The sequence below is a fragment of the Apteryx rowi genome, unplaced genomic scaffold, assembly GCF_003343035.1.
Source record: "Apteryx rowi isolate R43461 unplaced genomic scaffold, aptRow1 scaffold_5, whole genome shotgun sequence".
Taxonomy (NCBI): Eukaryota; Metazoa; Chordata; class Aves; order Apterygiformes; family Apterygidae; genus Apteryx; species Apteryx rowi.
In genome coordinates this window covers 7914456-7933965 of record NW_020450760.1, presented here as the reverse complement: position 1 = coordinate 7933965, position 19510 = coordinate 7914456, and the positions used below count along the sequence as shown (strand labels likewise).

General features: G+C 40.3%; 1 protein-coding gene across 2 annotated transcripts in view; it reads right to left on the bottom strand.

Annotated features, from left to right (window-relative positions):
• CCDC88C (coiled-coil domain containing 88C) overlaps positions 1 to 19510 on the bottom strand; it is a 97440-nt gene that overhangs the window by 49119 nt on the left and 28811 nt on the right. For both annotated transcript variants that reach the window (XM_026079556.1, XM_026079555.1), the window contains exon 3: positions 5969 to 6038. In XM_026079556.1, the coding sequence (XP_025935341.1) occupies positions 5969 to 6038 (70 nt within the window). The remainder of the gene's footprint in view (positions 1 to 5968; positions 6039 to 19510) is intronic.

Genomic DNA, 19510 nt, shown 5'->3' with positions numbered 1-19510 from the left:
GATGCTTGGTTTGCTACTGTTTTAAAACTAATATTTGGCAGTCTGCTCTCCACAACAGCAGCTCTCTCAGAAAACCTGTCAGATTTTTTCCAAAGTATATTTTTTATAACATTTTTATGCTTGCAGACATGCTATGCACGTGTAACGAAAATGAGACTATACTACCCACTAGAGACACTTTTAGGATTACAAGGTCTAGTTAACACATCTACTCTGTAGGCTGCACAAATGTTTTAAAAGATTCTGTGTGAATGCTTTGAGAGCTACAATTCCCTCAATTCTTTGAGCTTTCATTCAGGAGTTATTTCCCATTGGGTGGAAATGGTGTGTTGGCATTAAAGCACTCAGGGATCATTCATACTCAAGCTAGGCTTGAGTAAAATTTTCAAGCCTCAGAGTAACATTATTTACAGGAGATAGTTAGAAGAAATAGGGTACAAGTATAAAACAACTCTTCACCAATTAAAGTGCTTTACAGAGATTTTTCAATTAAATCCCAGAACAATCCAGGAAGGGATTACCACTCTCCCCTTTCATTTCATACACACAAGAGCTGAGGTACCACATCCTTAAGTACAGTGCCCAAGGTTACCAAGCGAATCAGAAGCACATCTAGAATTATTACACAGTGCAGCAACTAAAATTTATGCTCAGGACAGTGCATTTATGCTGTAATGTACATTGAACAAGAGCAAGTGATCTTTATCCCTAATTCGATTATGCCTCTTGAACAGTAATTCATTCTGTGATGTTTTCAAAAGGCTTGATTTGTGTTGATGTAAGGAGGTGGGAAAGTTCCCTGTGCATAGCACAACAGAAATATGCAAGGTTCCTCACGCTAGCTCATCAGGACAACTCAAGGCCTTGCTAGATGGCCAGGAAGAGAGTCTTCCAGGTCCACCCTGCCCCATGTCTTAGCTGACCTTACCAGGAGAGTGTCCTTTCATGACAGGATGCGCGTGCTCAGGTCTGGGGCAGCTCTCAGTAGACAGGTATCCACAAGTTGAAGTGGATATACCGGATTCAAACTAGCACTTAAACAGAAAGGTACTAATTCAAAAATAAAAAAAAGATATACACCTTTTCAAAAATTCCAGGGCAGCTGCTCTCTGGCTTCATATTTGCGCCTGCAATGGAGCCAGACACCTAGGAGATTTGCAGAGGGACCATCTGCTCCCAACAGTGAGAGGGCCAGTGGGTTTTCTTGGGGGGCGGGAACCCACCCACCACCTGGGCACTCTGGGAGCGTCTCTGCGCAAGAGACCCCTGCTCTTACAGGAGAAAGGGTGAGAAACAGATGGCAGCATTCTGGGAGGAGGCAGGCAAAGAGATTTGGAGACACCACCACAACAACAATGGAGGATCAAGGTATAGAGACAATACAGAAGGGGGGGGAAAAGTGAGAGGGGGTAGGAAAAGAAGGAAAGATATGAGAGAAACAGGGAAAGACAGAGAGAGAGCCCAAGCATGTGAAATTTGGGGTTTGTGAAGCTTCTTTAAATATGTTTCTACTTGATTTTCCTCCAACAGATCAGAAGGAACGTCACTGTGTGTGGTGCTCGCATGCACCAGCCAGTGGACCTGTGGAGCGGGTGGGAAGCGTGTGTGCTTCACGCACACAAGCCCTACTTTTCCCAACTGTAGCAACATCCTAAAAAAAGCTTGAATTCTAAATCTACACTACTGAGCAGTGCTTTGTTATTAACTTTATACTTTAATGAACCTTTGTGTCTCTGGAGGCTTATGAAACAAAATAAGGAAGGAAACCAGGCATGAAAAAACACCTCAGTGGAGTCTACATCTTTTATGATTTTAATGAAAACAGTTTCTACAGGCTTTTATTAACAGAGATTTGGGGCTCAGTTGTACAGAAACTTAACTTGTAATTTGAAAAAGGTATCAAAAAAGTTAAAGCCCTGGGGAGGGAGGGTGGGAACTATGACTGTTTCAAAGGATTAACTGCCATCACTTTCCAAGTACACTCACTAGCTGAGTTCAACTAGCGTGCCTGGAAACGGAGAAATTAAACAATGTCTCTAAATAGACATTTAGGACTGTTGCTGTTTATTGATATTCCTTGTGTAGGCACATGAATGAATCTGACCTTTTTTAAGGCATGCTGAAAACAGAGGAAGTTATAAAAGATGATTTCAAAGAAATGTACATATGATCAATATGCTGATGATTCTCATATTGAGCACAGCATGATTTGTGGTGCAGTCATGGATTGGAAAGATTGTTCAGTAAGACCTGCCATGGAAGAAAACAACAACAGAGAGGGAATTTAATGGTAGAAGATATCTACTGTACAGTGCAGTGAAGAGAAAATAAATCCTGTAATGTCAGCAGCATTGCTCTGCAAGGCAGATTCTTGTAACAATTTCCTAAATCCTTTAATTAAACTTTCAGGTTTCTTTTCAGCTCCCTACATTCTAGAAAATAGACAAAGACTTCATCTTCTTACAAACTATTTTTACAACTTTTATGATCATGGCCAAACAAACTGTAGGTAAAATTGCCAGAGCCTAAAACAAAATGCTTTAGAGAACAAGAAAGCAGGTAAAGCTCCTAAATCCAACAGACATGTGCCATCTCCTGTGCAAAAGGCCAATTGCCACGGCATTTTTAATAGTGGCAACTCTGTTTTTGCAATAGTCTYATGTTCAAAGTACAGCCATAGAAGCCCTCAGTAGTCCCAAATGTCAAGTGACAAGTGGGAGCTAAACAGCAAGAACGGCATTCGCAGCTTTAGAGCTATTCAGTTTATAATTTAATACACATAACATCACTTTTGGCAGTGTTTCAGAAGGAGAAAGTAAAATTTGCAGATTGAACTGGCAAACAGACCACTCTGAAACATCATGTGAAGCCGTTACTAGGAATAAGTCAACCGGATGCACCGTATAACAATTTCATTGAGTGATCTGATCTGGGATCTGTGGAATTAATACAGAGGTTAGGAGGCTTCCCAGTTCAAACAGTACAAAGCAATAGTCTATTTGTTCCAGGAATATGACCATGGGACGATTTTTTCTTCTCCCTCTGACCAAGAGGGGTCTTTCATTCAGATAAATTACCTACAAGATAGGGAAGGCAAAAGCTGGAATTTCACTCTCTCAGATCCATCCCAGCCACTCAGACCATCTGCACCTCATCCCCTCCAGCATCTATTGCTGCCCATGTTCCTTTGTCCAGCACTGTCTCTGCAGCTGCCTCCTCCAAGACCTTCCTCCTTCCCTCTCAACCTCTGTCCTGTACTGGACCAGTGACAGAGAGAAGGAGCCTTCTCCTCTACCATTCTTGCCACTTTTAAACACTTCTCCCTTAAATAATTAACATCTGCCTCATCTCTTCTCCCCATATTGCTGTTATCCCCAGCCCTCTTGCTTTCCATGAGCTTTCCCTGGGGCTCCTCTGTGTTCATGCCAAAAGCACCCTTTCCATGCTGATGACTGCTTTGTCCTCACATCTCTGTTCAGCCTGCAGTCCTTCTTTAGTTCTCTCACTGACAGAGAGAATCTCTCATTTCAATTTTTTCCCCCCTCCGAGTGCTGCTGCCTTCCTCCCACTCTTCTATGTAAGGCACTCAGCAAAAACCACATCAATCTGACAATTATCTGGTCATCACTCACCTGCCACACAGCTTCTCCCTTCATTTGGCTTTTTTGTGAATTCCTTTCTATCCATTTGACTAACTTCTCAGCCCTCTCCTCTCTGTTCTCTCTTTCCAGGCTTTGTCAGCCATCAGCCAGGTTCTTCTTCCTGAAACTTCTGCTAGTTCTCTACTTCTCTAACAATTTCTTCAGCACGTCTTAGCATTGATCATTTACCTAAGGTAAGATCAAGAAGAGCTTCTCTTGAAGTCCTGTGCTCAGACACTCTCCCCCTTGAGTGTGCTCTCTAGAGCAAGTACAGTCTTAACTCTGTCTCTGTACACTACCTACTTCTGTAGCATCTAAGCTGTGACTGATTCTCAAAAGCATTACATAATAAGCCTGAACAAGAACTTCACGTTTTTCTTATACACACATATCCCATCATTTTCAATCATCCCCCTATTCCATTTTTGTATTATTTAACATCTTTTCCCACATGTTCTGATGAATCATGTTAGCAATATGTCAACAACTGATAAAATATAAACAATGAAAACATCACATTTCAAAAGATGTCAGTAAAATGACACAGAAGTCTGGTTTTAATCAGAGGAGCTAGAAGATAAGAACACATGGGTGACAATATTCTTCCTACAAGAAACGTCAGGTGCTTTCTTGAAAGAAAGAATGAGACTGATTTAATGTGCTGTCAGAAAGCAACAAGTCACAGGATTCTCAGAGCAATGGTTAGTGTTTTAGTGGGAAATTATATATAAATGCAGGACAGCTTTTAAGTGTGCAGGCTCCTCAGGAACCAATGCTGTGGCTACTGCATTATGAGCCTGCTGTCAGCTGTCATTCAGGAATGGCCAGGACAAAAAGACAGACTGCCTTTTCCACTGACGCGAGCCAGCAGAGAAATCGCCTTGTTGCCCCAGATACCGCTATTTGCTACCATTTCTAACACTAGCAGTCCAGGCTCTGCCCATTGCCCATTCCTCTCTCCCTGCCCATATGCCTAAGAGGAAGAGCAACAGCTCTTAAATTTCTTCCCCCCTCCTTAGTGATTCCAGTAGCCTGTATTGGAGAATTCAGGCCGGCAGTACAGACTTTACTCTGCTTGTTGAATAAGTGAACACCTTGCCCTCAGCTTGATTTTACTGCAAAGGTATCAAATCTATGAGTCTCAGTGATCCAACATCTTTAGGTTTATATCCTTTTCTGATAGAAACCCTTTGTGACACACACACGCACTACTGCTGCTCAGAACAGCAAAAGGAAATCTTCTGCCAAGGTCTCTGCCATTTGTTTATTCTGGAGATGCTAGTTACCATGCCATCCTCTATCACTGCTGATTCGGTTCACCCAGTTTTCCTTCACTGGTAAAAACAAGTTCACTGCCCTAGGCACTGGCATAGGAATATGGTAGAAATGGAACGGGCATGCAAAGAAGCAAAAATCTCAACCCCAAACCCTTCATTTTAGAAGGAGAAGTCTGCTTCATTTTCCTGCTAATCAGCATTCATTTTGTCCCACTAAAGATATGAAAAACTGGACGTAAGCTCACTGGTTCCCAAATAATTTTTGACAGGATACCCTTTGTGACAGGTATGTTCTTGCCCAGAGAAAATGACCAGAGAGCTATTTTTCTCTGCCACCCTTTTTCTAAGGCATCACATATGTATTTTTCTCTCTGGCCTCATATTTTTCTCCTCCCATGCTCCATTTGCAATAGTTTCTTCGCACTGCAGGACAACACCCCTTGTAGTATGCAACTTTATAAATAGCCTTTGCTGGTGTGCACATATTGCCATAACTGAACTAATTATTCAGCAACACAGAACAGAAAAATAGGAGAAGAAACTATTCTCCTACGGCAGACTGTATCCTGGGTCATCCTGAAGCAGGGAAGGAAGAAGACTTCCATGCCAGCAGCTGCTGCTCTGGTTTTGGCAAGAGGAGCACACAGGTACTGGGCCACCTTTCCACGACAAAGACTGAGGTATGAACAAAGAGAAACTGAGGCACAAACAATTCCCAGCTGTGCTACAGCCTTCCTCTGTAACACTAAGTCACTTAAACAGAATCCAAGGTAATTTACTATTGCACGTGTCTGTGTATATACACATACCTACATAAGCAAATAAAATATCTGATATATAAGTGTGCGGGTGCATGTGTTATGTACATTAGTAGTATGTTACTTATATTTAACAGACTATGAGACTCAGCGATATTCTAAAATATTTATAGTTTGGTCAACTACAAGTATGTATAGTTTGGTTAAAAGTACATTTGTTATTTAAGAAAACAGAATAAATACAAATTTTGCTTAGCATTTAAGGGGAGGGGGAAGAACTCAAACTACTCACCAGAAAGAGGATCTTTGCCAATCATTAAAACATTTGGTAAATTCATTACAATCAGCTGCTGGAGGACCTCCTAAACAAAAGAGAACATGAAGCAAAGTTCAGTGTGAAGGAATCCCAATCAATCACATCACAAAGAATACAGAGCTCCATCGCTTACCGAGCCTTTAACATACTGGCAGTTCAGAGGTCATGAGAGGAAACCCCACTTCAGAGAGAAATCCCTATTTGAAGACAGCATCAGGTTGCAGAGCTAACATACACTGATCGCCTCCTTTAACAATAGCTAGTATAGAACTTATAGGGTCCCACAGTACTAATCAAAATAAATGCATAGCCATGCCGGGGTACACCCATCAGTCATGCCTTTTCCCCAGACATGACCTATATTCATTTGATGTTCAACATACAGCTGTTGTCATGTCTCAGGGCTTACAAATGTACCGGGTTCATCAAAGGCACCTAAGCCAATCTGTGAAGTTTGAGTAATTCAAATAATTGGTCCAATTATTTCATGGGTCTGAAATTTTAATGATGGGCAGCGGAAAGCAGGGGAAGGGAAGGGGGGGAGCTACTGAACAGACATCTACACTGCTCTGAGAAACTGGCTTTAAAGTTCCAGATTTGCTTTAGGTTTTAATGGGGAGGAAAGCAGATATGTTTAAGTTATGTCATGAACCTCATTCAAATGTTGTTTTATTTTGGGGGAGACAAAGAAAGGCAGGTACATTGCGGCCAGGTTTAACACTTGAATGTCAGCTGCCTGAAGCTACATTGAAATGTCTGATGAGCTTATGGGACAGGAAAGGCTACAAGCCCTGGGGCAGGCAAATGCTCAAAGGTGGACAAATAAATACACTGCAAAGGGGTCTGTGTATAGCAATGTGTTCAGCCATGCACCCAAGCCATTTTCCGTAACATTCAGAGCACAGGAGTACGGTTACTAGCTGCAACCAGCAGTTACTAGCACTCATGTGTGATGATCTGAATAAAACATTATGCAGGAAAGTATTTTATTTCACAAACAAAGGCTTAGGAGGAAAATGGTTGTGTGATTAAAGCCCTGTGCAAGTTCCACATACAATTACCAAGTGTTTGGTAGGTGCCTTTTCCCTGCTTGTCTCCATTTCCCAGACTACCTCTAGGCCATAAGGAGGGCACACGCATTAACACTCACAGGGTATTCAGAGCCAAAGGAAAAAATACTGTAACCAAGCACTGAATATAGGAACACATTTCCTGAAACAATCACCTATCTACTGAAACACTTCCTCTCCGAGTTACTGGATTGTTATTCCTCTACTTTCAAAGTCACCACAGAAGAAAAATGAAACCTGATGGAAAGAGGAAATGTTTCAGTGAGCCTGCAATATTTGATAAGTAATCAGAGTGGATGTTTAAAAAGCTATTATGGAGGTAACACATTTCATTTTTTTTCCTCCGATTCATGTTTGGAACACTCTAATCAGCCGTATTTTTCTGGATAAAGTAGAAATACCTCAGTGTCAGAGCTGATGGGGTTTTTTTGGTGCCGTCAAGAACGAAGGCTCTACAAATCTCGATGCAATGCGAAGTTTGGCTAGCGTGGACTAACCATTCACTGAGTCATCAGCCAAATGCATTTTATAGTTCATGCGTTCAAGCCACGTTAAACAAGTTTGTTTGCACCTGCTCCCCAACAGGTGCAACCCAGGTTGGATTTCACAGCACATGGCTGGACTGCAATACCCACTATGGCAATACATGTGGCACTGAGGATATCAACAAAAATTTTCAGAATCTGCATATACCAAACTATTGAACTTTGACTAGTGATGTCAATGGCAAAAATAAATAAATAAATAAATAAATAGCACCCCACCCCACCCCCGTTTTTAGCCACCCAGTGCATGGAGCAGCACTGAGGCAGGAATGCATAAAGAATTCTTGTTGTCTTTGCATAATCGTCAGATCTCTAGCTATTTAACTGGCAGACACAAAAGACATTACAGCTAACCTTTATGTTGTTAACATTCCCATGCACTTCCTCTGTAAAACTGAGTATACTACCCAACACGTCCATGACTGATAGCCCTTGTAGCTGTTTGAATTTATTCTTAGTGTTGTCTGGCAAGAATCTGATAGTCACTGAACACAAGCAGAAACAGACCTGGATCTGTGAAGAGTGATCTCTTAATTCGGGTGAAAAGACTCAAACTGTTGCAAGAGGTAACACTCTGATCTGTTTATTTTTTAAGTAAATTATTTAAACAATATCTTTATTGTGCTAAATGCCTTAGCCTCAGATTGTTATTGTGATAATAATATCTAGCCATCATGTAGTGTAGTTCATCAGTAGATCTCAAAGTGCTTTCTAAAAGAAGGTTAATGTCATTATATCATTATTTTTTCAGATTAAGGAAGTGTGTCACAGAAATAAAGTTACTTCAGTTTAATAAACTAACCTTTATCAACTGAGACGTACCAACGAACCATTCAAACGCTCAGCTACAAATATGAGGTGGAATGTGTTAGCTGAAAGCTCTTACATTGATATTTGAGCTGATGAATTTTACTTCAGTTTTTGCACAGGCTAAAAACAGTCAAGTTAACAAGGCTCAGCTGAGACGCGGTGACTCAGTAGCTAGGATAATGCGGTTGCGTCTCAGAGCCACTGCTTAAGCTCCCATGTCTGGGCATATAACCAAAGTCCCTTCCCCCTAACAGCAAGTAAAGAATTCTTCAACTTCTCTCCACTTGTCAGTATTTCCTTGTTTTCCTCAGCTGAAACACCAGTAATTCATCCAGTCAGGTGAATGGGTTACTTAACACTACTGCCAAGCTCTCTATGCTGCAGGGTCGGTACTGGTATGTTAGACATACAGAGTAATTCTACTGGACCTAGGTCTTGAGAAAAGTAAAGACATACAAAAATCTAGGATCTAGAACGGTTCTGATTTGACCTCAGATCTGAAACAACTCTCCAAATGGCAGTATAGGATGTCAGGTTAACTGCAACACCATAACTCGCAGACTTGCAGCTACAATGCTGTGCTTCAGTCTGGCCTCTCTGCTCCGCTCACACTTACCAGACCACTCAGAAAATCCTGCAAAGTCTAAGTGGGCTTCAGCCCACTACAGCTGTGCTCTTTAGAGGCTGGAATCCTCACCAAGGATTAAACAGCTCCACAGACCAAACTGACTTCCAAGTTACAGCTACCCTAGGCATTAGTTCAATCTGGACCTGCAACTGGGGCCCAGTCAGCAATAAGAAATGGTAAATAAAATGTAGCATTTTCCCACAACAGAAGCAAGCTATTGTATTATATAAAAAGATCTGTTACGCTTGGAATCAAACATAGCTTTGAAACATAACAGTGAACGAGAAACCCTGCGCTGTTGTTCTCCCGCAGAAGAACGGCATGGCTAGGGGCAGCACAGGCAGGCAGAACAAAGCAAGGTTTGCAAACGCCTTCAACAGCCCACAAAACCCCACAGTACTCCAAAGAGCAGCTCTACAAGCAAAAACTCCGATTTCTCCTACGAGAGACCTTTAAATCATTTTTACAGCACTACTAAAACTTGATTAAAGCAGTAAAGATTACAGCAACAACATATGGTAACAATTTCCCTAATTATCAAAACAATTAGGGGTTGAGCAGCCAGCTTTACACCTAGGCCAATAACCAACTAAGCAGCCAGGAACTGCAAGCCAGGAATCATCTCACTGATTACTGCTTACCACGTTTTACTGCTAATGAGATTTCCATGAGAAAATTATTTTGATACCAGAAGTCTTCTTTAAGGGATCCAGTTCAAAATTGCTGTCAGGCTTTAGTGCAGCTTGTATAGGTGCCTGAAATTCTCCTCTTCCGAAGATCAGAATATTTTAAGGTTACACACATTGTCAAAAATGTCAGCTCTTCTGTCAGCAGTGATGGGTGCGAGAACGGATGCTTCTAGGTAGCAGACCATCACTAAATGCAAACATCAGTGGCCAAATCTTATACTACTCTGCGCACAAAGGCCACAAAGGTTTCTGCACGCAGAGGTGCATGCCCCATTTCTAGAGCGAGGACTTTCTAAGTGAAGGTCAAGTGTTCAGTCCTCACTTTCTCTCTACGCTGTGCTTGCCCACAGAGGCACAGGGTATGAAGCATGCTGAGACAACTGGCACATGGGAGTAGTAAGAGGGAGACTGCCTAAGCCAGAGGTAAAGTTTGCTGAAAACAGCCAGGCATTCCAGGACTGACACCCCAAGGATTCAAAAATATAATCAAGTTACCTAGAAATCATGAGGTTAGACATAAATAAATAAGTGTTGTGTTCTTAGTAGCCTTCTGGCATCTAAGCCCTTGGTGTGCACTTGCTTCACATTTGCAAGCTCTCTGCAATCACTTTGCTAAGAAAGGAGCTTTAAAAAAAAAAAAAAGAGAAAAAAGAAAAAATCTCCCACATTGATTCTAGCAGCCAAGGGCTTTAGGAAAATCAAGACACATACGAGATTCAGGATATATTTCTGAGCACTGAGTTAAGTGCTTAGGCTTATTAAGAGCCAAAATAAACATATTGCAGCTACCTCATTCCCTCAGTCTTAGAATTTCTGGGAGCAGAATATGTTTTACATACTCTTTTTTTTAAAATCCTTCCAAGATCACACACATGGGATATTCAGTGTCTACCTTGGATAATCATAACAAATGCAATGGCACTTCTCAGTCTTAAGTCACCACTGTCATATATTAATATTTTATACTGTAACGGAGTAAATGGGCCCCTCGTAAGTTTGTAGGAAAGTCTCCTGGGACCATACCACCCTTTACTATATAATTGCTTCTTAAAAATACCTGTGCAATAGCATGGAAGAAAATGGTCTCAGGTAATTAGTCTTGGCAGCATTTTTAACAGTAAGCATGTCAATGGCTCCAGCAAAGACTGCATTGCTAGGAAAGGAGTAGGTAAGGTTGCCCTTTCCACAGCTGAAAGACTGGATAAATACATGGTTTACACCAAAACTTTACCCTGCATCACAGTACAGGAGTGTTAACGTAAAGTAACTACTAGCTTCTCATGTGGAATTAAATTAACCTCTGCCTGAATCCTAAACAAGAAAGTAAGCACTAAATAAATTATGTAAGAATGGCAGCCTACTGGCCATTGTAATTCAACACTCAAGCCAAGCAATTCCATTTAAGCATACTGCTTGGCTATAAAACGCTAATTGCCCACCTGACTGGAAGCCAAATGGTGCTTTCCCAATTACAATGGCCATGAGGAAAAACCATCACCAGCTTTATTTATACAATAAAGAGCAAATACTACCTACCCAGAGAATCTGGCTTAAATTTCAACAGCAACTCAGACCAAAGGAGGGCAAAAGTTCAGCAGAGTCATATCTGTGCACCACCGTCAACATATTTCTCCAATAATCTTGATATAGACCTGATCCCACAAACATTTCTTGGAACGGGAAGTATTTGCTGAAGGAGGCACTACATGTTCAGACAAATTCTCAGTGGGAGTCAGTGCTTAAGAGCTCTACTGAGCTGGCTGTAGCCCTGGCCATCTGCACCAGCTCAGATCCTTCCAGCAGCAGTAGAGGATGGCAGCTTTGTCCCCAAAGTGCCTTTAGACACCAATGCAACCATAGGATGGGAACTGCATTTACTAGGCAAGATGCACTCCAAGTCAGAGAGAGAGAGAGAACTGAGATTAAGTTTTTCTGGAATCAGAATTCTCTCTAAATAAGAGGGAAAGGTTGATAAGCACATTTTAACATTAAAATATATTTAAAAGAGCAAATTGAGGGAAAAAAAATTGGCAGATATAATTTTTGAAGTTTCCATTTTTCTTTTACATACCAAGGAAGACAGTCATTCTACAGCCTGCAATGAGGTGGTTATGTTTAAAAAAAAAGATTGCCTTCCAAGATATAGCCACATTTTTAAAAGATTTATTTCACTATAATTATCTCACTGTTATTAAAGGTATCAGGGAAATAATAAGATTCTACAAACTGTATGATAGGGTCCCATAAAAAAAACAGACAAGTTGTTGCAGGCTAATGACAAGGAAGTGAAACACAAACAGATCTTTTACTGACATGTTTTCCATGTACATCTTACCATGCAAGCACACCTGATGACACTATTCATGTATGACTCAGTACTTGTTTCCCAGCCAAAACATTATACACATGACAAAATTTGATTAAGAACTTTGCTCATCTCTGCACCAATAGTATTTGTTATGTGATGGACTAGAGGATTATCTGTCTTTAAAGTTGTTTTTTTTTTTTAAGCAAACTACAAAGCACACTTCTAAAGACCCTTCAAGTGGAAATCCAAAGGCCACTAAAATAACTGTTGCCTCATCTGCTGCAAACAATCAGTTCTGACAATCATAGGCTGGGATCTCAGTGGGAGGGGACGTGAAGGAATCGCATCTAGTCTTTACCATTCTTGGCACTAACCAAATGATGGAAATACGTCAAACAAAAAGGTAGGATCAGGTTTTATTTAAAAAAAATTGTGCAATTTGGACAGCACAGACTAGGATATCATACAAAAAACAAGAAGGACAGACATGATCATCCACTAATCCTTAGATCAAGTATTCTCATGGCTCAGGTTTTGGTATTTACATTATGGCAGTGCAGAGGTCCCAGTCAGGAGCGAAACCTCATCTGCTACAAGATGTACAAATACACAGCGAGACAGTCCTGGAACAGCGTGCTTGTTATATACGCAAGGATCAACGGGCAAAAGAGAAAATAACAGGCAATAGAAGAAGGAAATGAAAATAAGATTCCATGGTTATAATGTAATCCACTGTGCAGTCTCATGGCTTTATAAACAGGTTAAAACAACTGATCTGGACTGGCATAGAACAAAATCACTCCAGACATTAGAGAGCAAGGAAAGTCCTGATGAGGGCATTAGCTTTAAGATCAATTCAAGTTGTTTACAGCACACATTATGTACATCTCACAACAGAAGCTCTCTCCATATTTAAATAAAGGCATATATATATATATATATATATATATATAAAAATAAATAAAAGTAGGTATGTACGTATTTTAGGACACAATTTGTTTTACTTTAAGCCTAGTAGAATAAGTTACATACAAGTCCCCCCCAACAATTGCATAGGAAATAATGTTTTTAATCAAGCTAAATACAGAAATGTACATTCACTTCTAAAATATGACGTGAAATGTTCAATAGCTACATAGTGGCAGATTTCCTTGCCCAGTCTCACTGACTCCAAGGTGAATCATTTATTTTAATGTAACACATTTCTGCAGTTGTGTCTAGTGACAACATTGATTTGACCCAGAAAGGAGAAAATCCAATTGTGGAGCACTGTGTCCTCCAGCTTTTACTGCCAGCTGCACCTTTTACTAATTTTACCTACTCACTGAAAATAAAAAGCCTATTGATTTATCTTCAACTTCTCTCTCCAAATCATGTGCAAGTGACTTCACATGTTTATAATAGCATGCAGACAAATTACTCTTGACTTGTATTTAATTCCACCTTAGAGCTGTCCTGGGGTGGTTTATGCAGTAACAGGAAATAAGAAATATGTTGTGTTAAAGGCCTGTCACTTAAAATTACACATATAACCAGCTAAAATGCAATCCATCTGTTCAACATGCTTCCAGCTAATCCATGGTGGTCTCAAAGGACCGTGATAATTTAGCCTAACACAGATTGAAAAGAAACACCAAATCTGAAGCGCTTCTGAAATCACTGAGACTCAGTACCAAGCACAGTCACTTATTTTATAAAGAAAAAAAGTTTTCCCATTCACAGTTTGAGTATATTTTGCTGGGATAACAAAGCCAAGAGTTTTCACATCAAACTTGCAAACTGAGCAAGAATATTTCAGCTTTTAACACTGAAGCCTGATAACAAATTATGTCAGCCAATACGCAAAGCTTCCAGGTATAATGAAAAAACTCAGTATTAAAATCAAACTTGCCCATCAAGAAACATCAACCCAATAAATGGATTTCTATGAAGATGACATTGAAAATGTGTTTGCTACCATTTCTCTTAATACAATTATTTTAAAAACTTGATTTTTAAGGTGTTTATAGGGAACAGAGTAAACACCTAATTGGGCACAGGATACTAGCTCATATAAAAATGCACTGATTCTGGTAAAAAAAAAAATTATACAGTCAGAAAGAAAAAAATAATAAGCTTGAGGCAAGCATCCTGGTGACTTGTGGAGCTGATTTAGAAGTTCAGAGTTAAAGTAGCAACTTCAACACTGCAATTTGAGCCCCAGGCCCAGAAAAAGCACCAAGGGCTCCAAAGGAGCAGCCCACACTGGAATGACGATCATAATGCAACACCTGAAGAAACTGGCAGCCTAAAGTGCAAGAACAAAAAGGAGTTAGAGACAGGAAGAAATGGCAATAGAGATTACATATCACAGCAACATCACTTTCCCAAAGATGAATAATAAGCAGAAGCTGCATAGTAAAAACGTATACACACTTTGCACTTGTGTTAGTCTCATCAAGTTACTAGTATAAACGCTGTTTGAAAGAGAATGATACATGTAGCAGAAAATTCTGTAAAACAAGCTTTTAATCCCAAAAGGACACACAGACATTTGTAACAAGAACCATTTCCAGGTTTTCCTGTATCAGCATTGAAAAGTCGGTTCCAGCTATCAATGAGGTTTGAATAACAAAACAAGTCTGTGAAACCAAAAACAAACAAAAAAATTAAAGCAGAAAGGGTTTCTAACCAAAAGCTGGGGACAAGAACAGAGTAGGTAACAGTTTGTTTCAGGATTTCTAATGAATTGCATGTTATGAATAACAGTTTAGTAGGAAAGGCCTAACAGCAGGTGCGATCAGGTTTAGTGTGGATGTATGAGCCAAGTTCCATCAGGGACCAAATGTAACAGAAGCCAAACAAACATCCAGATTGGTTGTTCCAAATCTGATACTTGGTCCCATTCCAAGCAGGAATTCACTAGTCATTTTCAAAACAGTCTTCCCTTTAGTCCCCCCAAACCAAGCTGCTTTACTCAGCCTCTCCTCTTCATGCCAAATAATATCCTACTGTCTCAGCAGCCATCTTTATTACGGTGGGGTCAACTCAGCGAGTGAAGTATTTCTCATTGGTAGGAAAAGGTGCCAGGTCTGGTCTTTGCAACATCCAAACATCCTCAGAGTTGCTCAGATGTAAGGTAGTTAAACACTTATAGACAAGCATAGAAGTGCTTGGTCTTTCCAGGATAATACTCCCTGAATAAATGAAAGCTCATTCATGTTACGTTGGTAAAACTGTTTTGAGAAACTTGAATGGATGGTTCTGAAGAAATGCAGAAGTGATGCACAGAAATGAGGAACAGTAAACACATGGACTGCATTCAGTCAGTACCAACCTATACAGATTTCATGGGATAAAACATGTAGGTTATAGGTTAACAAAACAGGTTAACATTGTTCACATTGAAATACATAAAGGTTATTCAGTCTAATTCAGATAAAATGGAGATCCCAAGACAATTTTTTTCTCAGGTGAAGAAAAGAGCTGTGACAGTAGCTGAGGGCTACCACAGAGATAACTGAGCAACTGGCCCATTAACACTTGTTCTACTCTTCCCTGCTCCCCTCAAAACGGATAAATAAACATAAAGAAAAAATAATCAATTAAGTTTAACTATGTTTAATTTCCAAAAGTATATTTAAAGACTTTAGCATCAGTTCCCAACAAGCTTAAAACTCCTTGGTTTTGGGCAGCTTATGCTAGTAACCTAATATTGTAAAAAGAATTAATGCTGCAGAAAGCACGCGAACAGCCACTATGCCAAACAGCTTACTGCCCCACTCCAACACAGGACAGCAGCAAGAGAAAGGCTGTTGTAGGATTTGCTGACAACAGTGCAAAGGTCTGTGTTGGGTTTGCAGAAGAGGTAAGCTTTCAGCTGGCCTGAGGGGAAGAACGAGAAGATATGGGGACAAGCTATTCCAACCCGTAAGAATGCCTAACCAGACGTAAAGATGGTATGAGACAAGCTAGTGGTTCAGAAAAGGACAGGCAGGGAAAGAAAGGCTTTTATTATTGATAATGTCTGCAGATTAAAAACAACAACAAACAACAACAAARAGGAGCTCATACACACTACTCATCTGATTAAATTTGTTTGCTTCCTTATTTATCTCCTTCTACAACCTGACATCATTCTCATCACCACGAGCTCTCACTTGCAGGCAAACTCCAGTTACCAAGAGCACTAAAAGATCAAATACCAATAATGTAAGGAGGGAGTCCTCCCTCTCAGTTCAGGTGTGCTCTTGTCAAATACCCCTGGAAAACTGTAAGGGGTATTGTTGCAGGTTAATGTTACGAGCTTTCCAATTATTTTAAAGTAGGAAAATTTATATTTAATATCAGTACCATAATTTATCACTGCATTTCCAGTATCATCTAATTTATTGGATACTGGCAACTCCTACAAATATTCAGACAGTCCCTAAGCGAGGAGATCTGCCACTGCAGCAAGTGTGCAATTTTTTCCTTCAGGTGGGYGTAAGCAGGCATTCCAAGTCAGAGACCACATGGCTCTTCTGCGCACAGTGTACAGTGGTGTTTCTCTTAGTAGCATGCAGATTGCCACAGGCAGGTAACATGCAAGGGATTTCAGAGGCCTGCAATGTTTTCTTCATTGTACAGGTGGAAAAGATAAAGCAAGTTTCATATGTGGCTTACCCAAAAACTCTGTGAAAGAGAAAATACTCCTAGCACTTACTGTATTAATTGCCAGTTTTACCTTTAGGACTGTGCTGCAATTATGAAAGACAGACAGACAAGAAGAAAGACAGAGACCACAGAAACTAACAGCAGTAAAAATTAATACTGAATAAAACAGAATAGGGCAGCACGAGGATATGGATGTGATGCTCTTGGAAAAAGCCTCTGGGTTTCTCACCACTCCCCGTCTGGATTTTCTATGCTCATTTGTTTTCAACAGCAAAAAAACCTCTCTGTCTGCAGAGAGACTGTGTACCCTTCAGAGGAGGGAATACTTACCTACAGGGAGCAAATACAGTCACTTACAATTGACACTTGGCTATTCATAGTTTACAGCCAATAATTTGCATTTCGGCAAAGCAGAGTCAGACGTAACCCACAGGCAATGACCAGGTCAGACTGCCAAGAGAACAGATTCCTCGTTTTCCCAACTTGTTGCCATCAAGGCAGCTGAAAGACAAGCCTCCCCCTTGGTCCCACTCCAAGGAGACCTTTCACTGGCATCTGTTCACTTTGTTCACTGTCAGCCTCAAGTCACCATGACAAAAAGTGATGGTGCTCACCCTGAATAACCCTTAGCAGCCACTAAATGTAGGCAGGGTCCAACAGGATACCTGGGTCAGCACAGGGTCAGCTCCAGGTCTGTGCTGAGTGCTGCCTTGTCCTAGTTTACTGGTTACCTTCTCCTTTTTGTTATTACACGATTCCCCAAAATAGCTATGCTTTAGAAAAAAGGCAGACATGCAGGGTGTTCTTGCTTTCGTTGGTTTAAAAAAAAAAAAGCCACCGCTGTTCTGGTTAAGCAGACTGTTCTCTGCCTTCTCTGCCTATTTTCAAGTCCAAATGCAGAGTGAGTGGTTGGAAAACAGAAGGGAAACAAACCTGTACCTCCCCCAAAAGCCTATGGAAATAATTGGCAACATAGTCTATATCTAGCAAATATAAAGGAAAAAATGCCATGCAAATATGAAAGTTAATGATGACAAGGGTAATGCATTAGCAATGAGACTTCTGTAATTTGCTTTCTCCTTGTAAGTGCCATCACAGACTGCACATACAGCCTACAGTCAACTCAACTAACTGCAGCTGGCAAAGAGAAATTCTTGAGACAGCAAAACCCAGGAGGAAATGTGGACAGAGGAGTAAAAAAGCAAATCATTAACATTTTAGCATTTTGATTTCTTATCTGAGTTAGTTTGATTGGGAACTAGCAGCTACAAGTTGCAATTCTGGTACTGATATTGTGAAAATAAGAAAAACTTTGCAAATGCTGAGCTTTGGACTTCTGTTTTCTGATGGCTCAAACTAAAACTTGGTGTAAACAGGTGATACTGCATTGACACCACGCAGTGTTTGGATTTAGACCCAGGTATTAGCAGCCACTTCCTGACATCTCAAACGCATGCCTACAGCAAAATGACACGTTCGGAAACATGTTGGTGAGCAAAGACCATGACTTGTATAAAATTAATAGATCAGCTCTAGTGTGCCACGTCCTCAGGAATCTCTTTCCACGGGCCCATCTTTAATGCAGCCAGCACCACTGATGCTCCAACAACTCACACAAAACCCATCCATCTAAAATACTCTTTTTCATTCCTGCTATCCCTCAAAGGAAATTAAGGGAAAACAGGCAATAAGAATTTGAACAAGTGTTAATTCTCTAAGAAAGGGGAGGACAAGATTTTGCTATTCTATGAGATATGCTATGAGATAACTGCAATCATCAGCTTGTCTTTTTTGTTAGCCTGTTACCTTGGCCCCGTGCTAACAGAAATGAACTGTATTTCTTTTGGGTTAACCCACTAAAAAAAAAATCTACCTGCCTCTTCTCCCACCTGCTACTCTGGAATTATTGCACCTGCTTGAGTCTGGGACAAGCAGAATCTTTCATCCATCCATTCTGCACACAATTACAAAACTAAGTCTCCTTCCACATTGTATTCCATGTGTGTGCAAGAGAAAAAGTTAACCCACTCAAGCCATAATGATTGCATAATTAGTAGTTAATATCACAGCAAAGGGAATATTATGTATTCAGGAAGAAAAAAGTTATAGACAAAGGGAGGAAAAAAAAAGAAGAAAGGAAAAAAGGAAAAATTCATTGCCAACAGCTGCCACAATTCTTGCCTATGCACAGAGCAGGAAATAGCCAGTATTTAAAATGTCCCTGTGTGGTAGCTGCTAGGTAAAACTTATCACTGGTAACCCAACCTATGAATTCATATACATACATACTCTTTCTCAAGAACAATTTTCAGTCTTGACAGTCCCTAACAGTGTTCCTTTAAATATCTGAAACAACTGATTAGCCCTGCTTAATACAATCTGTGTAATCTACCGTAAATCTTGCAAATAACTCATAACCGTTAACATTAATTAACTTAGCAGAGCTTTACCCTTTTTGCTCCCCCACCAGTCTCATACCACAGTCCTCAACTTAAGCGTTCTCTTTTACAACAGACCTAGCAGACAGTTTAGGTACAGTTAAGCGCCAACAGTGTGCTTCTGGTGTACAAAATCCTTAAATAATTTATGTGCATTTTTAAAGGAGATCTCTCCCCACTTTTGACTTCTCTTCATCAGTACATGCTGGTAGTCACAACACGCTAAATACACACAATATCTTGGGACTAACCATGATACCATAAGAAGAAATGTGAAGGGTGCAGCTGCATCCTAGAAGATCCTTTCTTTGCACCATCTGTCACAGAGACAGAGGTAAGCTGCGTCACTATGTAATTATCAACATTCATGAAAGATTAACTAATACTCCTGCTAT